Here is a 17,382-nt window from a genome sequence, read left to right as displayed (position 1 = left end):
GCAGGCGCAGTGCGGTTGCCATGGCAGCGCGGGGCGCCGCCGGGAGGGACTGTGGCTGCTGACGTCGCTTTCAAGCTAAACCGACACAACCGTCCCGCCTGCCCGGTCCTGCTGTGAGCGCCGCTCCGGCCTCGGCCTTTCCCAGCTGGGTGTCCCGGGGCGTGCGCCACCCACGGCGACCGTGGGTCAGTGAGGGCCTGCACCCTTGCCCGCTTGTGACAACCGGTCGGGGCCCGGTGGCGCGTCGGGGGCGAGGAGCAGCGACAGGGCCCGGCCGCTTCGCCCCGATCCTAGCGGGCGTTCATCGGAGCGCGGCGCGTTGCCCGTTGCGCACCGGATGGCGGAGCCGCCGCTGCCGGCCCTGCGCGCACGTGCCCGCCCCGCCCCTCCCGGTCGGCGCGCGCCGCCGGGGACCCGGAAGCACTTTCCCTCGGTGGGGACAGCTCAGCAGCGGGTGCGCGGCGGCGGTTCTGTCTCAGCCCCAGCCCGGGCCCCGGTGCCCGCCGCTCTCCGCCCGCTCCGCGGCCCCCCCCGGCCGCCCCCGAGCTGTCGCTGTCCTGCTGCTGCTCCGCCGCCGTCTCCAACTCCTCATGAAGCCCGTCGTCGTTTTCGTCCTCGGCGGGCCCGGGGCGGGCAAGGGGACGCAGTGCGCTCGCATCGTGGAGGTGAGGACGGCTGGTGGGGGCGGGAGGCTCCGGCAGTGGCGTGTCTGCGAGCTCTGCTGAGAGCTGTAGCCCCCCTTTTCCCCGAAGGGTCTGTTCCGCTCCTTGGGGGAGCGCGTTCCCCTTCATCCGATGGCGGGTCCGCATCCCCCCTGTGCTCTGGGCCCTCGTCCCGCCGCTTGGAAGCGATAAAATAAAACCACCAGCCCCACGTCTCCCCGTTAGCCGGTAAAGCGGCGGGGGCAGCCTCCAGCTTGTCAGGTGGCTTAGCCAGGGGCTGGCCTTTTCTTTCCTGCTGCCTTTTCTTCCCCCGGCATCCTGCCCCACGGGTGGGTCTCCCTGTACTGACACCCACCCTGGGCAGGGGGACACCCGCTTGGGGCTTGGAGGGCGCCCCAGCGTGGCGTTACGGGCAGCGGCTCGGGTGGGAGCACCGATGTCCTGCTGCGCCTTGGCGCGGGGGGCAATTCCCGGTCCCGAGGAGCCGCTGCCGGCCGGGCGGTGCTGGGTGTCTCGCAGCCCGGCCCCCGTGGGTGGCTCTGTACACGTCTGCGTGGCCACGGAGGTGACTGCAGGGCTGCCACCCGTGTGCTGCTGGCGTGGCAGGGCCGGCGAGGTGGTTTACGGGGGTTGGCAATGTGTTGAATTCGAATGCGTGGGGTCAAGGTCCGTCTCTTCTGAAGCCCGTCCCGTAAATGTTAGAGCTGGTACAGTAGACACTGCAGGGTGTTGGCTTTCTGACCTGGTGCTAGCTTACGTAAAATGTTAAAAATAGAACCAAACTTTTGTTATGTGACAGAATATCATAGAAGCCAAAGGATGCTCTGACTCCAGGGATGGTTAATCTTGTTCTCTCTTTTAAAAGAGCTTAAAACTGACATTGCGGTCTGAGAGCACGTTATGCTGTAATTTTCACATTTTCAGTTTTCCAAATGTATTTTTGCATCCCTTTGAGATAGAACAAGTATTTAAGAAAGAACAGCAAATGCTATGGCATGTAGTATTGTTCTTTTAAAAAACAAGGAGATAATTGCACTGTGTTCAGGTGGATAATTCCAGGAGTAGTTAACGCTGGATGCTTCCAAGTGTGTGTATGCCAGATTTGAAACACCTTTTCTTTCTCCTCTGAGCAGTTTAATATATTTTTCCTATTGAAAGCCATTTAGGATCGAAGCTTATCCATACCTGTACTGAAAGAAATGACTAAGAACTGTAGCAATTACCGTGTTTCTGAAACTATTGTTGGGAAAAAACTCCACAGCTCCTGCTACAGGCGCATTTTGTGTGTCATCTATTTTGGCAGTGCTGTTACAGTTTATTCACGCTGCCATTATATCCCAATCGTCAGTGTTGTATAACTATGTTAGGCGAATTTGGTCCAGACTGAAAAATGCCGTTATGACTTTAGTTCTGAAGGATTTTAACCTCAAATTACGGACTCTCATTCAAACCAGCTTACTCCTTAAATTAAATTGTGGGATGAAAGGTTCGTAGTGCTCTTAAAAGCTTTTTGGTAGGGTCAAATTTTGCCCCTGGCACACAGCAAACAAATGAGCTTAAACTGTAGGGGAATCTTGTAGGCTGTCATTAATGGCTTTCACCAAACCATTCGTGTAGCCTCAGGGCTAAAGTACCTTGTGTGGCTGCTGGCCTGTGTTTAGAAATTTAATTGCCTTTGGCTTGATATGCTAATATAATTGGATAAAGACCACTTTATTAGGAGAACTTCAAATGAGTCATTGCTACTCGAGTTGTATTTGCAGCTCAAAATGCAAGAAGAAAGTTAACTTCGCTTGTACTGTATTTATTTTCTTTTCTAAGCGTGGAAAGGGAAGTCCAAGTACTAAGAAATGTAAATTTGCTTAAATTCTGCTAATCCTGTTCACTGCATGGGAAGAAGTAAATTGAAGTCAGTGGGCTGCCAGTAGAAGGCACGTGCAGACTGCCAGGGATGGTGTTCTCACTCTCTGGGACGTTTCTGCAGGAGCCACTGGGTGAACTCTGAGGGAGAGGCTTGAAGGGAGAGCTGGACTGATGGCAGTCTGGAAAACTAGAAAAAGGAGGCATGAACAGGGAAGTGTGGATGAAATGCAGCTGAGCTACTGGAGAGCAACTTGTCCTTGAAGCACACAGCCTTGGCCAGGCCCCTGGCAGCCCCTCGGAGAGCCCTGCTGAACAGCCTGTGTGCAGTCAGTGCTGTCTTTAGCTTTAAAGTGTATTTTTGTTCAGATTTTAAACCCTGTTGGCAGCTTGCCACAGAGAAGAGAGGCTGTAACTGTGTGATAATAAACCTTATTCATCCTTGTAAATTAACTGAATGATGCTAGTTTACATTTGGAATGAATCTGACCCAGTATCTTGCTGGAAATCTGAAGTTTGTGCGGAACAAAAAGTCCAGTATGAGCTATAAATGTTTCTCAGTTTCTATTTGTACTAGAGATCTGAGACAGAGCACATCACATGTGGGAGAAGTCTCACTTTGCTGAGGTGAGATAGAACCATGGAATGGTTTGGGTTGGAAGGGACCTTAAAGATCATCTATTGTAGTTCCAACCCCCTGCCATGGGCAGGGACACCTTCCACTAGACCAGGTTGCTTGAAGGCCAAACCAACCTGTCCTTGAACATTTCCAGGGACGGGGCATCCACAACTTCTCTGGCCTGTTCCAGCACCTCACCACCCTCATGGTGAAGAGTTTCTTCCTTATATCTAATCTAGATCTACCTTGTTTCAGTTTAAAGCCATTGTCCCTTGTCCTATCACTACATGCTCTTGTAATAGTCCCTCTCCAGCTTTCTTGTAGGTCCACTTGAGGTACTGGAAGGCTGCTATCTTATATGATTTTAACATTATTTTATTACAAAACCAAGGGTAGCTATGTTTTGTAGAGTAAGGGGGTATTATGTACTACCTGGGAACAATTTCTCGAAGTGCTGTAATTGTTTTGCTGACTGTGGTTTACGTTCCCAGAAAAGGGAGGTGGCTATCACATGTTTTGAGCAAAATATGTGTTTAAGTACTAGCCTAAATCATAACTGCTCCATGTGTGTGTGCTGGAGTCCTTCATTCTGGAGATGGCAGGTGTTCATGTCAAATTTGGACCAAATGGAGAAATGATTTGAGGGAAGACGACATAATAACAAGCGGAAATGGGTATTGACACAGTGTGCGAAAGGGAACAGCAGGTAAGCGATTAGGTTTCTTTATCTTCACAGATAAGGTTGGAGGAGACAGCTGAACCAGGCTGGTTTTCTCTGATATGAAGGGAAGGTTCGTGTGTACACTTCACAAACTCACAGAATCGTCACTGGAATGCAGATGTGGCAGAACTGCTGCTCTAGACCAGTTCTTTCTTTTTAGGAAGGGATGAATTTATCTCAAATTCCCTCTAAAGTTCCTGTCCTCTCCCTTCCAGCTCTGCCAATAAACTCCCAAAACCTTCCACAGCCGTGTGAGGTGGAGTTTACCATCAACTAAGGCTGTTGTGTAGCTTGTAGTGTGAGGCAGAATATCTGAGCATGTAGTTGAATGGTGTCACTTGAATGCAGGGCAAGCTGAATGTGTTTTATTGCTGACTTCTGAACTTTGCTTATCAAATGGTTATAAAAGTCAAGGGAAAGAAATACGTTCTTTAAATCTGCACATACTATGCTTTCATGTATTTAAAATTTAACTCCTTACAACCTCTGAAATGCAAAGCTCTTTGGTTGGAGGAAAGAATAATAACTAAGTTATTTGTCTTTATTCCAAGCAAGATTGAAGTTGTATTTTTGTTTGTTTGTTTTGGCAACGTGATTCTGTAGGGATTTGGGGTGTGCAAGACACCTCTCTCTGGATACCCAAAATATCATCCACCTCAGCCTTATCCTGTATGTTTGTGGTTAAATCTAAAATTAATTGCACAAGGTGGGATGCTGAGCCTTCTTGTTTTATAAGAGCATAAGTTAATAGCCAAGTGGAAAAAGCTGTTAAGTTGCTTTGGGATATATGATAAGGAGATTTCCTAGGGTGAAAGAAACAATGCAAAGAAGAACTTATTGTATCAGAAACAATCGTCTGAAAGTAGCAGTGGATTTAGGCTTGGCTGGCATGTGTTAAATGTCCTTTGGAAGTCCGAGACGGCGTTAACTTCCTTGAAATAAAAACGTTATTAGAATTGTTTGCTTTAAACTCAATTTCTGAAGTCTCTTCTGAGAGTGCCAAGTATTAGTCCACTTAGCCTTAAGTTCTCATAGTGTGTGGTGGGTTTTTTGAAGTATAAGTTTATATTTCTGAACTTTGGAGCTTTGTTAGACATGGTGGGTGATCGTATAAATTCACACCCACCCCCTAAAGATTTATCACTATGCTTCAATTTTGCAGGACACAGATTCTGAGCATTGATTTTGAGTCTTTCCCTGGTTGCCTTGATTGATGTGAGTGTTCTGAAGCCCTGGGGTGCTTGGTCTACCCACCCGCTTCCCTGGGGGCAATGTCAGTGGCATCTCCTTTGTGCGTTTTGTTTTGTTAATGTGGTTTTGTGTTTGTTTTTCCTCCCCCAGAGACAAGAACGTATTTCAAACTAAGAAAATGTCGCCTTTTGGAATAAGCAGACAGAAGGTCTATTACTGCATTATAGTTTATACCCCAAAGTTAGAATTCCATGTGTTAATTGCTAATAGAACAGACAAAAGCTTTTTAGGCTTAAAAAAAAGAAAACCACGCAGGCTGCAGGCTTTACCCAGCTCTGTTTTTATTTTAACTACTTCTTGAATGGTGTGTCTGAGAACATGTAGCAAACTTCAGTTGTTTAATAAGGTTGCTCAAGATACGACAGGTCAGAAGAGCAATAAATGTTTGTATTTTATGTGTTTAGATCTTAAGCCCTGTGACTTTCATTTTTGCAGTAACAACGATAAGCCAAGAGAGGAGTCAAGGTCAAAGTAGTAATTTGTGTTTCTCTTGCTTTTTTCTTGGCTTCTGCTCACTTAGGGAAGTCTCAAGCTGTGTATTTAGTGGAGGGATGTGTTGCTGGACCAGACAGGGCTGAAGCAGAAATAAACCCAGATCGCCCCCAAAGTGGAGTCCCAGCAGCTGCACACTCCTGATCCTTTCTTACTGCCCGGAGAACATTGCTACGGCAGTCTCCTCCTTGGGTCAAGCGCGGCACAGAGACGACTTGAGTATTTTCTGTTATATCAGTATATTTAGTGTGTTTCCTGAAAGCAAAGAATGTTCTCTCTGGGCAGTGGATGTTGTAGATCCTGGCTGACAGAAGACAGCTGCAAGTGGCTGTGGGACGGGGGAGAGAAGGGCATCGCAGGGAGGCTGCGGTCTCGGGTTGTGTTTTGGAGATGTGGAGCATCCACCCTGCTTGGCCCAGCTTGTCCTGCTGCATGGGGACTGATTTCCCAGGCCGCTGGGAGTCCAACAAGCGAGCGATGGTTTGCCCTGCTCTACACGGTACTAAGTGTGTGCTGATGAGCCCCTGTGTGCTGGGATCGATGGAAAGTTGAGCTTGCCTTTCCGTGGCACTGGGATTGATCTTTTTTTAAGCAAAGGAAGCAGGTGACTACAGTGGTGCTGAAGACAGCTGATTTTTATCTCATTCATTCATTCACAGCTAATTTTTGTAAGATAATTGGATTACGGTTCTCCAAATATTAAAATAGCTTTAGAAATAACAGCAATTTAGTATTTTTTTCTTCTATTAGAATGGCACAGCAGTCTGCTAAGTGTCGCGGTTGAGATGGACAAACAACATGGACCAGGTTCTTCCAGGATGAAAGTAGTAGATGCCATTTATTGCCACAAGTGCATTTTTATACAGTTTTACCAATTCAAGTGTCTCTTCACTATTGGTTACAGGTTCCAGCAGTAGCATCTCATAGGCTATTTTTGCTGTCATCAATGTTACTCTTTTACTCCCTTCTCCCTCACGGTTGCATCCTTAACATCTCCGGATACTCCTTTATCTTTCTCACGGGTAGGCCTTAATATCTTCAAGGCTAATTTCTGTTCCCATGCCCTCCATCAGAGAATCCACAGACCCACCGTAGTCCCCCACAGTGAAGCATAGCAGAAAATATTACTGCTGAAATAAGTTTAAATAGTTAATTCTATATTTTCTTTTTAAAAAAATTCTGTAATCTAATGTCCTGGTTTTGCTAAAAACAAGTTTCTCTTTTAGTGAATTTGCCTGTCAGCTAAAGCTTCATATTAACTGCATTTTCCTGGAGCACCAGACACATGTTTTGGTAAATCTAGCAATGGAATGCAAACTTATTGATAAGCACAGATGGACATCTCGCGAGAGGGGCGACGAGAAACAAGTGAGCAAGAAACTGACCAACTGTGTATAACATTCCATTCACGTGAATACTTCATATAAAAGTGGGAGATCACGAGGATCTCGTGTGCTTTTCCCTTTTCCCTTCTGCTTATGGCCGACATTAGGAGAGGACCTTGCTAGTCGTCCCTGAGAACTGAGGCCTAGTGACAGACTGAATCCAGCTCCAGTTGGCTGCAGAGTCCAGTCCAGGACTTCGGGTGCCGGCTCTGCAGTTGCTGAGACTTTCAAGATTGGTTTTGTATATTTTGTATTATTTTCTCTATTCTTCTTAGTAGCATTAGTAAAACATCTTTAATTTTTTCCAACTCTCTTCACTCTGTGCTTCTTTTCCTCCCAATCGCCTCTCCTTAGTGAAAAGGGGGGAGAGGGAGGGGGAAGTGTGGGGGGGGAGAGGGGGTTAACAATACATCTGCCAGGGTTTTATTGTCACCCCGCAATCTTAACCCTCGACATCTAAAAATCCAGATTGAAGGTGCTTGGCATATTTTTTTAACCTAGTTTCTATTTCAAATCTTCCCCTCAATCTGACATTACGAATGTAGCATATATGCGTCCTTCAAGAACTGGGGGCAAAGCTCTTTCATAGTTTGGCAGCCACAGTCCTGCTCCCTTTCTGATTTTGGAGGAGAAGGATTATGCAGTAGTCGCGTTCTAGGGATTGCATCAAGATGTGCTTGGCACTGCTGGAGGTTCTGCTGGCACAACTTCAGCAAGACGCCCCATTTTTTGGGCAGTTACATCACGGTCTCTTCCGCGAGCTCTTGGGGATGTGACAATTTTGTCCAATACAGGACGCTTGCTGAGGGTTTATCTCTCTGAAGATCAAAGCAAACTTTGTGCCCTGTATTAATTGATTTAAATGGGCGAGAGCAGCGTGAGCACCACCTCTCAGAACGGCAGCCAAGCCTTTCTCTGGGCTTGTTCGCATTGTTTAAACCAATGTGTTGTCTTTGGCTCTTGACTCAGTACAGTTAACAAATAGATGTTTTGCCCCTGAAGGAGAGGCTTGTTTTTCTTGTTGCCTGGTTAATCCGTTCTCAAGGTTACTCTAGAATACAATTTACTATTATTTAAAACAAGTCTGTTTATGCAACAGCACTTTAGCACACTGCTTTTACTTTCCCGTTCAGCCATTAAAACCTATTTTAGTTTGGGACAGAGAATTCCAAAAATTGCCTAACTTGATTTCATTTTCATGCATGAAAAGGGAAATGCCAAGGAAAATTAAATGGTTTGGTAATCCTCTAAAACCAAAAGGATTATATTTTCCTCCCGTTTTCTCCTTTGTAGAAATTTAACGTTAAAAATATAATTCTTTGACTTCAGCAAGAGGAGCTACATGTTAATTTAGGGTTCAGCAGAGTAAGGTTTCTTGCTTATAAGGAGAGATTTATTCTGGTTTATGGCTTCTGTAGTTCATAGTTAATATTTAGATTTGCAATGAAATAGGCATATCCAAATGCAGTGCACATTAAAGCAGGAGCACAGTGAGCTTATAGAGGACGTCTGTGGAGCTTTTCCTTCACAGTTATTTAGAGCAAAATCTTGCTTCCTTTTTCCACCAGCTGTGTAGAGTTTTGGAGATTTACGTAATTATATCCCTCCTTAAATTATGACTATGGCAGAACTAACTTGCCATGCTTTTGTGGGCAAAATTGGAAAGCAACTGAAATATTTTGAAAGTCACTTAGTGGCTCATGTAATATTTCTGTTGTGCTTAGTCCAGTAGCCAAGTTTTTAAATCCCAAGTTCACGGCCTTACAAAGTGTTTGTAGTCACATTATTATGCTGCTCAGGCACCTTTTTGGAAATTCGCTTTGGATGTTGCTGCAGCCAAGCTGATAGCCCGGAAGGTTTTTTTGCTGCCACTCTTTTTGTGTGTAAAAACTTTAGGATGAGTGTGTACAGGTGTGATCTGTTTTGGATGTATACCTAGCTTAGGTAAGCACCAAGGAGGTGAAAGAAAAGAATACTGCTGTTTGCTGGCACCAAATGGATAGATTTGGGTGTGATCTCACTGCTCTCTGTTGACCGTACATGGCGTGGCACAGGGTGGTACCGGTGGAATTGTTCACCTTCATCTGCCACATCATCATCATCAGAAGGTACCGGTGTCCCCCAGGGCTGCCCTCCCGGTTTGTCCTGTTCCTCCTGGGGAGGGAGGCAGCAAGGACGGGCGCACGGGGCTGGTTTGGGGAGTACCTGTGCAGCTGCAGAGTTATAAGTGGTTTGACCCAGGTGGAGGAGGAAGTTGGTGTCAGAACCACAACGGGGACATAAGGATTTCTGACTCGTGCTGTGCTTGGAATGTCACAGAATGTCAGGGGTTGGAAGGGCCCTGGAAAGCTCATCCAGTGCAATCCCCCCATGGAGCAGGAACACCCAGATGAGGTTACACAGGAAGGTGTCCAGGCGGGTTGGAATGTCTGCACAGAAGGAGACTCCACAACCCCCTGGGCAGCCTGGGCCAGGCTCTGCCACCCTCACTGGGATGAAGTTCCTTCTCAAATTTAAGTGGAACCTTTTGTGTTCCAGTTTGAACCCATTGCCCCTTGTCCTATCACTGGTTGTCAGCGAGAAGAGCCTGGCTCCATCCTCCTGACACTCACCCTTTCCATATTGATCCCCAGGAATGAGTCCCCCCTCAGTCTTCTCTTGTCCAGCTCCAGAGCCCCAGCTCCCTCAGCCTTTCCTCACACGGGAGATGCTCCACTCCCTTCAGCATCTTAGTTGCCCTGCGCTGGACTCTCTCCAGCAGTTCCCCAAGGATGGTGACATCCGTCGCCACCCTCCTGCATGCCTGAGCCTGCTCTTCAGTAGCTCACAGCTCCACTCCCTCCAGCATCTTGGTGGCTGCGCTGGACTCTCTCCAGCAGTTCCCTGTCCTGCTGGAACTGAGGGGCCACAACTGGACACAATATTCCAGGTGTGGTCTCCCCAAGGCAGAGCAGAGGGGCAGGAGAACCTCTCTGACCTACTGACCACCCCCTTCTAACCCACCCCAGGTACCATTGGCCTTCCTGGAAACAAGGGCCCAGTGCTGGCTCATGGTCACCCTGCTGTCCCCAGGACCCCCAGGTCCCTTTCCCCTACACTGCTCCTTCCAGACCCAAAGGACCTGCAACCACCTCATGTGCTTTTTTTTTTAGTAAAAGTAGGTAATTACATAGAATTGCCAACCTGTTGCATAAACATAGCAAGGAGAGGCACTGTCTTGACTTTCTCACTTTGTAAATCAAGACTTGCCCCAGCGACTGATAACCACTTCTAATTGTTAATCAGTTGAACTACTTGCATCAGATCTGGTGATTGTTAAATGTCTCCTTGCACAGTGTAACATTTCAGGAGGGACTTTGAGCCAGTCTAGTTTCCAAACATGGCAAAATTACCTTTGAAAACTGGACATGACTGCCTGAGCGAAAGCCTGTTGAGCGTTTTATCCAAGAATCTCTGTACCGCTGTGCTTTCTGCGCATACCGAGTATGCTACGGATTGCATACTGATGGTGGAATAGATCTCTCACTGTATTTTTCTGTTGTAGTGTGAAGATAACGTCAACAGTATCAACCACATTTAGCTTTGCATGTGTACTAATTCAAGGGAATTTATGCCTGTTTGTTTTGCACGTTTCAGAAATATGGCTACACGCACCTTTCTGCCGGTGACCTCCTTCGAGATGAACGGAAAAGGCCGGGCTCACAGTATGGAGAGCTCATCGAGAACTACATTAAGGAGGGGGAAATTGTACCAGTTGAAATAACAATCAGCTTGCTGAAGAGGGTAAGAAAAGGGCTATTTCCTTGCTGGTTCACTCTTGCAGACTAAGCAACAAGGCAGTGGCCTCATTCTGGAAGAGCTGCCTTTCCTCTGGTGCGAGCAGTATGAAGCAGTGGACACGTGGGTGCACATATTTTACTTTATTCTTTAGTAGCTCTAAGGAAATCAGTGCAACTCTGGATTTCTTATTTCCCTTGACTAGCTTTTGGACCTCTTGGTCAGCTCAGTCATATTGAACGGGAGGGTAGAGGCCTTAGATGTAGTAAATTTATGTCAGTTTTATCGAAATAGATAGCCAGGTGAAAGAGAAGAGCACCTGGTAATGTTCCTATGGAAGGAAAAGCTCCAGCCTTTATCCTTATTAGATGTCCAGGAAAACAACCAGAGTATTTCCTTTAAGGCAGAAAAGGCTTCTGTTGCTCATGGCACTAAGTTTATCTGGAGTTTTTCTGTTAGAATTAACTCTAGGTCATGTTTTGGCATCTTATTGTGTAACAGCACTTTCCAGTATATTGTAGAAAATCAACTTTTAAAGCTGTGATTCTGTGATACAAGATTTTGAGCTTTATGAAATAGCCAATTCAGTTTGAAAGAAGGATGTATGGATGCATCAGGAAGTTAATTAGCATGCATTGAAGGTGAAACAAAAATACATCTTGTAAATCTGCAGTAAATCAAAGATAAAAGCTGCTCAATTTACCATGTCAGCGTTTTGGGGGTAATTTAGTAAGTAGATAAATGGTTGTATGTACAGGAGATCATGAATTGAATTCTCTTTTGTCAGGCTATGGATCAAACAATGGCTGCCAATTCCCAGAAGAACAAGTTCTTAATTGATGGATTTCCCAGGAATGAAGATAATCTTCAAGGCTGGAATAAGACTATGGATGGAAAGGCGGATGTTTCTTTTGTTCTCTTTTTTGATTGTGACAATGAGGTAATGAAGTGTGTCATCCTGTAACTTCCTTTCTTGCTGTATTGGGAGAATCCTTCAGGAAGAACAATAAACTCTGTCAGGTAGTCAATGGACTAATGTAAGAGCAGAAGGAAAACTTGGTCTGTGAGTTTGAAGGATTTTTTGGCAATTTGTCTTTGCAGATAAAAACCTGGATGTCTTTGAAGCAGCAGGAGGACACTTGGTATAATCATGTGTGAATACATTATATTGAAGTACTTCAGGCAATTGCATTCTTAAGCAAAATTTATAAAAACTTTAAATACATGATATAACATTTAGTTAATTTACAAAAAACATTACTCGGTTTGCTTTTAACTGTTGTTTAGTCCAAAATGTACTTGAGTGCAATGTCTGTTTTAATTCGGAAGTGCTGGTAGCAGCAGTCGTCTTTATTTTCTAGTTACGAGCTGTGCTATAAGAGAGCCAGTAATCAACCATTTTAGTCATTAGATCACAAGGGCATTTTGACAGTGATACATTATATTAATTTGACAAGTCCCATGATAAGGTGTCACTTTAATATGTCAGTGCCCTTGAGGCATGGAAACTGATACGAGGATCCCAACACCTTGAGCTAATTTTCATCCTTTTACCCTTTTCCCCAATTTCCTGAGAATTTTGTTTTTACCTTTTCTTTTTATTATTATTTTTTTAAAATCTCAACAAATGAGGGGTTACTTTTTTCTGTTTAAAAACTTAGATTAATTTTTTTTCCACTTGGTAGGGTGTTAATTTGAGGGTTCTAATTTTGTTAGTAGATCTGAAAATAAATAACAACACCTTCACAATCTTCTGTATTATTTTTTTTGCTATAGGTGTACTTTGTAGGGAAAATAATTTGATTTTTAAGTCTTCATTATAGCAATGTCAAGTAAGAACATTTTTAGCTTGGTGTGTAGCCTTAGAAAATGATTGGGAGAGGCCACCGTGACTTTCAGCACAGGCGTGGAGTGGTGGTTGAATCTGCCGTGCTGCTTTGCAGACAGTCTGAACACATCCTTGAAGAGCAGATAATTCTTTTCTTTGAATGCCTCAAGTTGGACACGCAGTTGAACCAGAAACTTGATGTTGCTTTTGCTTCCACTTATCCCAATGCCATTTTAAGAGCCCCCATTTTAATAAACCGATGGAGTCACAGAATCCCAGAATGTCGGGGGTTGGAAGGGACCTGGAAAGCTCATCCAGTGCAATCCCCCCATGGAGCAGGAACACCCAGATGAGGTTACACAGGAAGGTGTCCAGGCGGGTTGGAATGTCTGCAGAGAAGGAGACTCCACAACCCCCCTGGGCAGCCTGGGCCAGGCTCTGGCACCCTCACCATGAAGTTCCTTCTCAAATTTAAGTGGAACCTTTTGTGTTCCATTTTGAACCCATTACCCCTTGTCCTACCATTGGTTGTCACCGAGAAGAGCCTGGCTCCATCCTCCTGACACTCCCCCTTTCCATATTGATCCCCGGGAATGATTCACCCCTCAGTCTCCTCTTGTCCAGCTGCAGAGCCCCAGCTCCCTCAGCCTTTCCTCACACGGGAGATGCTCCACTCCCTTCAGCATCTTGGTGGCTGCGCTGGACTCTCTCCAGCAGTTCCCTGTCCTGCTGGAACTGAGGGGCCACAACTGGACACAATATTCCAGGTGTGGTTTCCCCAGGGCAGAGCAGAGGGGCAGGAGAACCTCTCTGACCTACTGACCACCCCCTTCTAACCCACCCCAGGTACCATTGGCTTCCTGGCCACAAGGGCCCAGTGCTGGCTCATGGTCACCCTGCTGTCCCCAGGACCCCCAGGTCCCTTTCCCCTACACTGCTCTCTAATAGGTCATTCCCCAACTTGTACTGGAACCTGGGGTTGTTCCTGCCCAGATTCAAGACTCTACACTTGCCCTTGTTATATTTCATTACATTTTTCCCTGCCCAACTCTCCAGCCTGTCCAGGTCTCTGGATGGCAGCACAGCCTTCTGGCGTGTCAGCCACTCCTCCCAGCTTGGTGTCACCAGCAAACTTGCTGACAGTCACTCTATTCCCCCGTCCAAGTCATTGATGAATATATTGAACAATACCAGCCCCAGCACTGCCCCCTGAGGCACTGCACTAGATCCAGGCCTCAGCTGGACTCTGCCCATTGACCACGACTCTCTGGCTTCTTCCCTTCAGCCAGTTCGCAGTCTGCCTCACTAGAGCTATCTAAAGCTATCTGCAGCTAACATCCTTTTTCTTAACTTGCTACATGAATTCTGGTTACACCTACCAGATCTGGATACTATTTTGTGTGTCAGGCCTATTTAGATTTTCTGGATTTTTGTTCTGTTCCCGCTTTCAAGATAGCACCTTGTGTTCTTGGTCGTGATCATCTTTTTGGTGTTTTTTTTGTAGATATGTATTGGCCGCTGTCTTGAAAGAGGCAAGAGCAGTGGTAGGAGTGATGATAATCGGGAGAGTCTGGAAAAGAGGTACTATCTCCACAACATTTCAGTTCCCTTCTGTTAATATTCTGCTGTGTAATGCTTTTCCCCCTGTGCTTTCTCCTAGAATTCATACATATCTGCAGTCTACCAGGCCTATAATAGATTTGTATGAGAGAATGGGAAAAGTCAGAAAAGTGGATGCATCGAAATCTGTTGATGAAGTAAGTGTATCAGCCAAAAAAGCCATGGGGATGACAGCAGTGCATATTTTTGGCATTTTTCTGAGATGTGTGGTTAGGAAGCTAATTCAGCACTGATGTGTGTTACTGGGGGAGCCTGTGGAACTCTCATTTTGACTCTTGAAGGATTGATTAAGATGTGAATAACTTCCAGAAATCAATTAGTTCTGCTTGAACATGAGCTGAGCTAAATTTTCAGTGTTTCTGTGGTTAGCAGTGTCTTGTCTTATTGACTTTCAGGAACTTTTGCCTTTCTGCAGTAGTATTGCTCTTCTGCCTCAGTTTCCCAGAATTGATGCCAGTTTCACTGTTAAAGAATTATTGTGAATGTCCTAAGAAAAAACTATGTATTTTAAAAATACTATCAGTTATTGGGTGTGCTGGTTTGAAGTAGCTGGTTGACTGACACTTTATAAAATTAACATTGTTCTCTCTTTTTAGGTTTTTGAAAAAGTCGTACAAATTTTCGACAAAGAAGGCTAATGCCCAGCTTGAACGTGCATTTCAACTCGTGCTTGAATCTTGCTTGAATAGCTGCCCCTGCAGTCCACTCTTTGTAATTGTTTTAAAAGATTTTTTTAATTGGTTTTCACATATCTAATGAGGATTGGGAAAGCAGTTAATTACAAATGGATCTGTTTCTTAAATAGGAAATTTCTTGTGGCTACGATGTACAAATTTCAGGGTTCTTGATTAGTACAAGTTCAGTTTCTCACATGGCAAAACCACAGTTGAAATGTCTTTCTGAAGGGACTATTTATTCTGTGCCTATCGTGGGCAGCCCTTATTCCTTATTGCCATACACTTTTTTGTTTTAAGGATAACTAAAGATCATCATTAAGCAATGAGGGACGTGCATGCCCTTGGTTGGTTTTTGGATGCTTGGACCAAATTTAGCAGAAATTTTTCAGACAATTTTGTCAAAGTTCCCTGTTGTCCCCAAACCTGAATTCTCTACTGTTAGTATGAGAATCTGCTTTAGCAGTTCTCACAAAACCATTTAATATGCTGTTCAGCAACAGGTTGACAAAGTATGAGAAGTGGTGCTTTCGTATGACTCTGGATATAAACTGTCTTTTAAGTTCTCGAGTACCTGGCTGACATGGCCCTGGCCTTTACCTTGTCTTTATTTGCAAAAGCTTGAGACTATCATTTCAGTCAGGCCAGTATTTCCATACTCATGTATTTAAAATGAGAGTTATATTCTTAATTACAGCACGGTCTTCACAAGATTGCGAAACTCTTCAATAGTGTAAAATAACAGTTCTTTTTTAACAAGTGGAAGGGATTCTCTGTATTATTATTGAAATACTGTGTTACCAAATGCTTTAAGGTTTGTTACCTGGGGAAATATTTTTATGGTGAAACTAGTGAATTGGTTTCCCTGAAGTTGTGTTATTTTAATAGCTGTTTGTTTGAAAAGATTGTAAATTATTGCACTTTTGTTACCATGGGGTCAGCTGAGGGGAAGACACCCGCAGAAAAAAAGTTCCATTCCCTTAAATAAATTGGGTTGTGCTTCATCACGTTCTCTTGAATTAGCCAAGTACAGTCAAGACAAGTGGTTGGGATAAGCGACCAGATGAAACAAACTGGTTTAAATGTTTGCACAGATGTGGTGTAATTCTGCCTTCTGTTTAAAGTAACCTTTTCTCTCCCCTATATACTATGCATAGGTCTGGGGGGGCCCAACTGTGCATTCCTTGCATGCCCTAAGCTCTCACTGAAGAAGGCTCCAGAAGGCTTGAAGATGAGTGTTTTAACTAATTTTAGTGATAGAATGGTTCTTCCTACAGCAACTGACACTGTAATTGGTTTGCGATATACTAATAGATGTTGGAAATCACAGGGAATTGCAATTTGGGCGTCAGCTTTTCTTCAGTGATGGTTTTCTCTAAGAAAAGCTTTAAATAAAGCCTGGCTTCTAATGAGAATCAGACGCCTTGGTCCTCATCCTGCAATCCGATCTGTGCGGGAAGGGTTGTATTTGCAGGAATTCTCAGCTCGCTGAGGTTCCTGAGGCTCCTGCACTGGGATGCAGAAACAAAGGGTGAACTACAGTCTCTTTTCCACTATGGTAGGAGCTCAAAGGATGGACCGAGCACAAATGGCCTCTTACCGCTGCACAATATACGGACCACGGCTACTTTAGTGAGCGTGGGAGGTTAATGCTTTCGCTTTGTGAATTTCCCCTTAAAAATGAAATCATGGCATTGAATTCTTATTGTATAAGTGTGCTGACATAGAATAGGATCTGGCAAAACTACGTGTTTTGATATGAAGGTTAAAATCAGGATTTTTTCCAAACAGACCTCAAACTGGATTCTTTAATCTACTTAGAGAGATTTAATTATCTTTTGTTTTTAAGTTACTGCTTTTTACAAGTTCTGTTCAGAATCGAGTATCTGTTTTCTCTCATCATATACTTTTCTGTGTATTTAAGCGCTGAAACAAACAAAAAAACGCCTTCGGACAAGTTTTTAGAACAAAATGTTTTGGCAATATCGAATTTGGAGTGGATTGTAATGTGTCTGTGCGAAGACTAGATTTTTTGGGTCATTTTATTTATTGAAGATGCCATTAAATGTGTTACCAATTCTTTCAAGTTGGACTTAGGATTGAAATAAAGATTAAAGGCAACATGCCGCTGTGTTGTGTCTGTTTAGCAGCAAAACTGTACAAAGAATTTGAGAAGATACAATAAACTTTGTTCTGTGGCTTAATACGGGTGTTTGGCTTATGGTTATCTGTCACAAGGGATATTTTATATATATATTTCTATATAAAGTGTATTTATTAGTGTTATCTATTTTGTGAGCCTGTATAAACACAGTTGTGTGTATAAAACTTCAGCTTTCTATAGCAAAACTGAACTCCTGAAGAGCCTGTTGGGCACAGGATAACATCAATCAAATGCCTGTGGAATTGGTACCTCTTCTTGATCTCTTTGTCAAATTACTCTATTTGTATAGTTGAGCATTTGGTTGCTGGGCTTATTTTAAAATTCATCCT

General features: G+C 44.5%; 1 protein-coding gene and 1 long non-coding RNA gene across 2 annotated transcripts; both read left to right on the top strand.

The window, feature by feature from the left end:
• The first annotated feature begins 121 nt into the window (after positions 1-121).
• On the top strand, positions 122-17,093 carry CMPK1 (cytidine/uridine monophosphate kinase 1). Its single transcript, XM_005511662.3, has 6 exons — positions 122-665; positions 10,627-10,773; positions 11,555-11,707; positions 14,100-14,176; positions 14,256-14,352; positions 14,812-17,093. The coding sequence occupies exons 1-6, from the start codon at positions 591-593 to the stop codon at positions 14,851-14,853; spliced, it is 591 nt and encodes a 196-aa protein (XP_005511719.1). The 5' UTR covers positions 122-590; the 3' UTR covers positions 14,854-17,093.
• On the top strand, positions 3,716-5,328 carry LOC110365609 (uncharacterized). The gene is made up of 3 exons (XR_002425264.2): positions 3,716-3,847; positions 5,025-5,077; positions 5,204-5,328. It is a non-coding gene; the product is annotated as an uncharacterized LOC110365609 (long non-coding RNA).
• Positions 17,094-17,382: the final 289 nt, after the last annotated feature.

The sequence above is a fragment of the Columba livia genome, chromosome 8 (assembly GCF_036013475.1).
Source record: "Columba livia isolate bColLiv1 breed racing homer chromosome 8, bColLiv1.pat.W.v2, whole genome shotgun sequence".
Lineage (NCBI taxonomy): Eukaryota > Metazoa > Chordata > Aves > Columbiformes > Columbidae > Columba > Columba livia.
This window is presented reverse-complemented; position numbering and strand designations above follow the sequence as displayed.

Bases quoted from the DNA above. Each gene is read 5' to 3' on its own strand.
- CMPK1 (XM_005511662.3), top strand. From the start codon at position 591: ATGAAGCCCGTCGTCGTTTTCGTCCTCGGCGGGCCCGGGGCGGGCAAG. The intron at 11,708-14,099 runs GTAATGAAGTGT...TTTTTTTTGTAG, and splicing joins TTTTTGATTGTGACAATGAG to ATATGTATTGGCCGCTGTCT. The intron at 14,177-14,255 runs GTACTATCTCCA...GCTTTCTCCTAG, and splicing joins CGGGAGAGTCTGGAAAAGAG to AATTCATACATATCTGCAGT.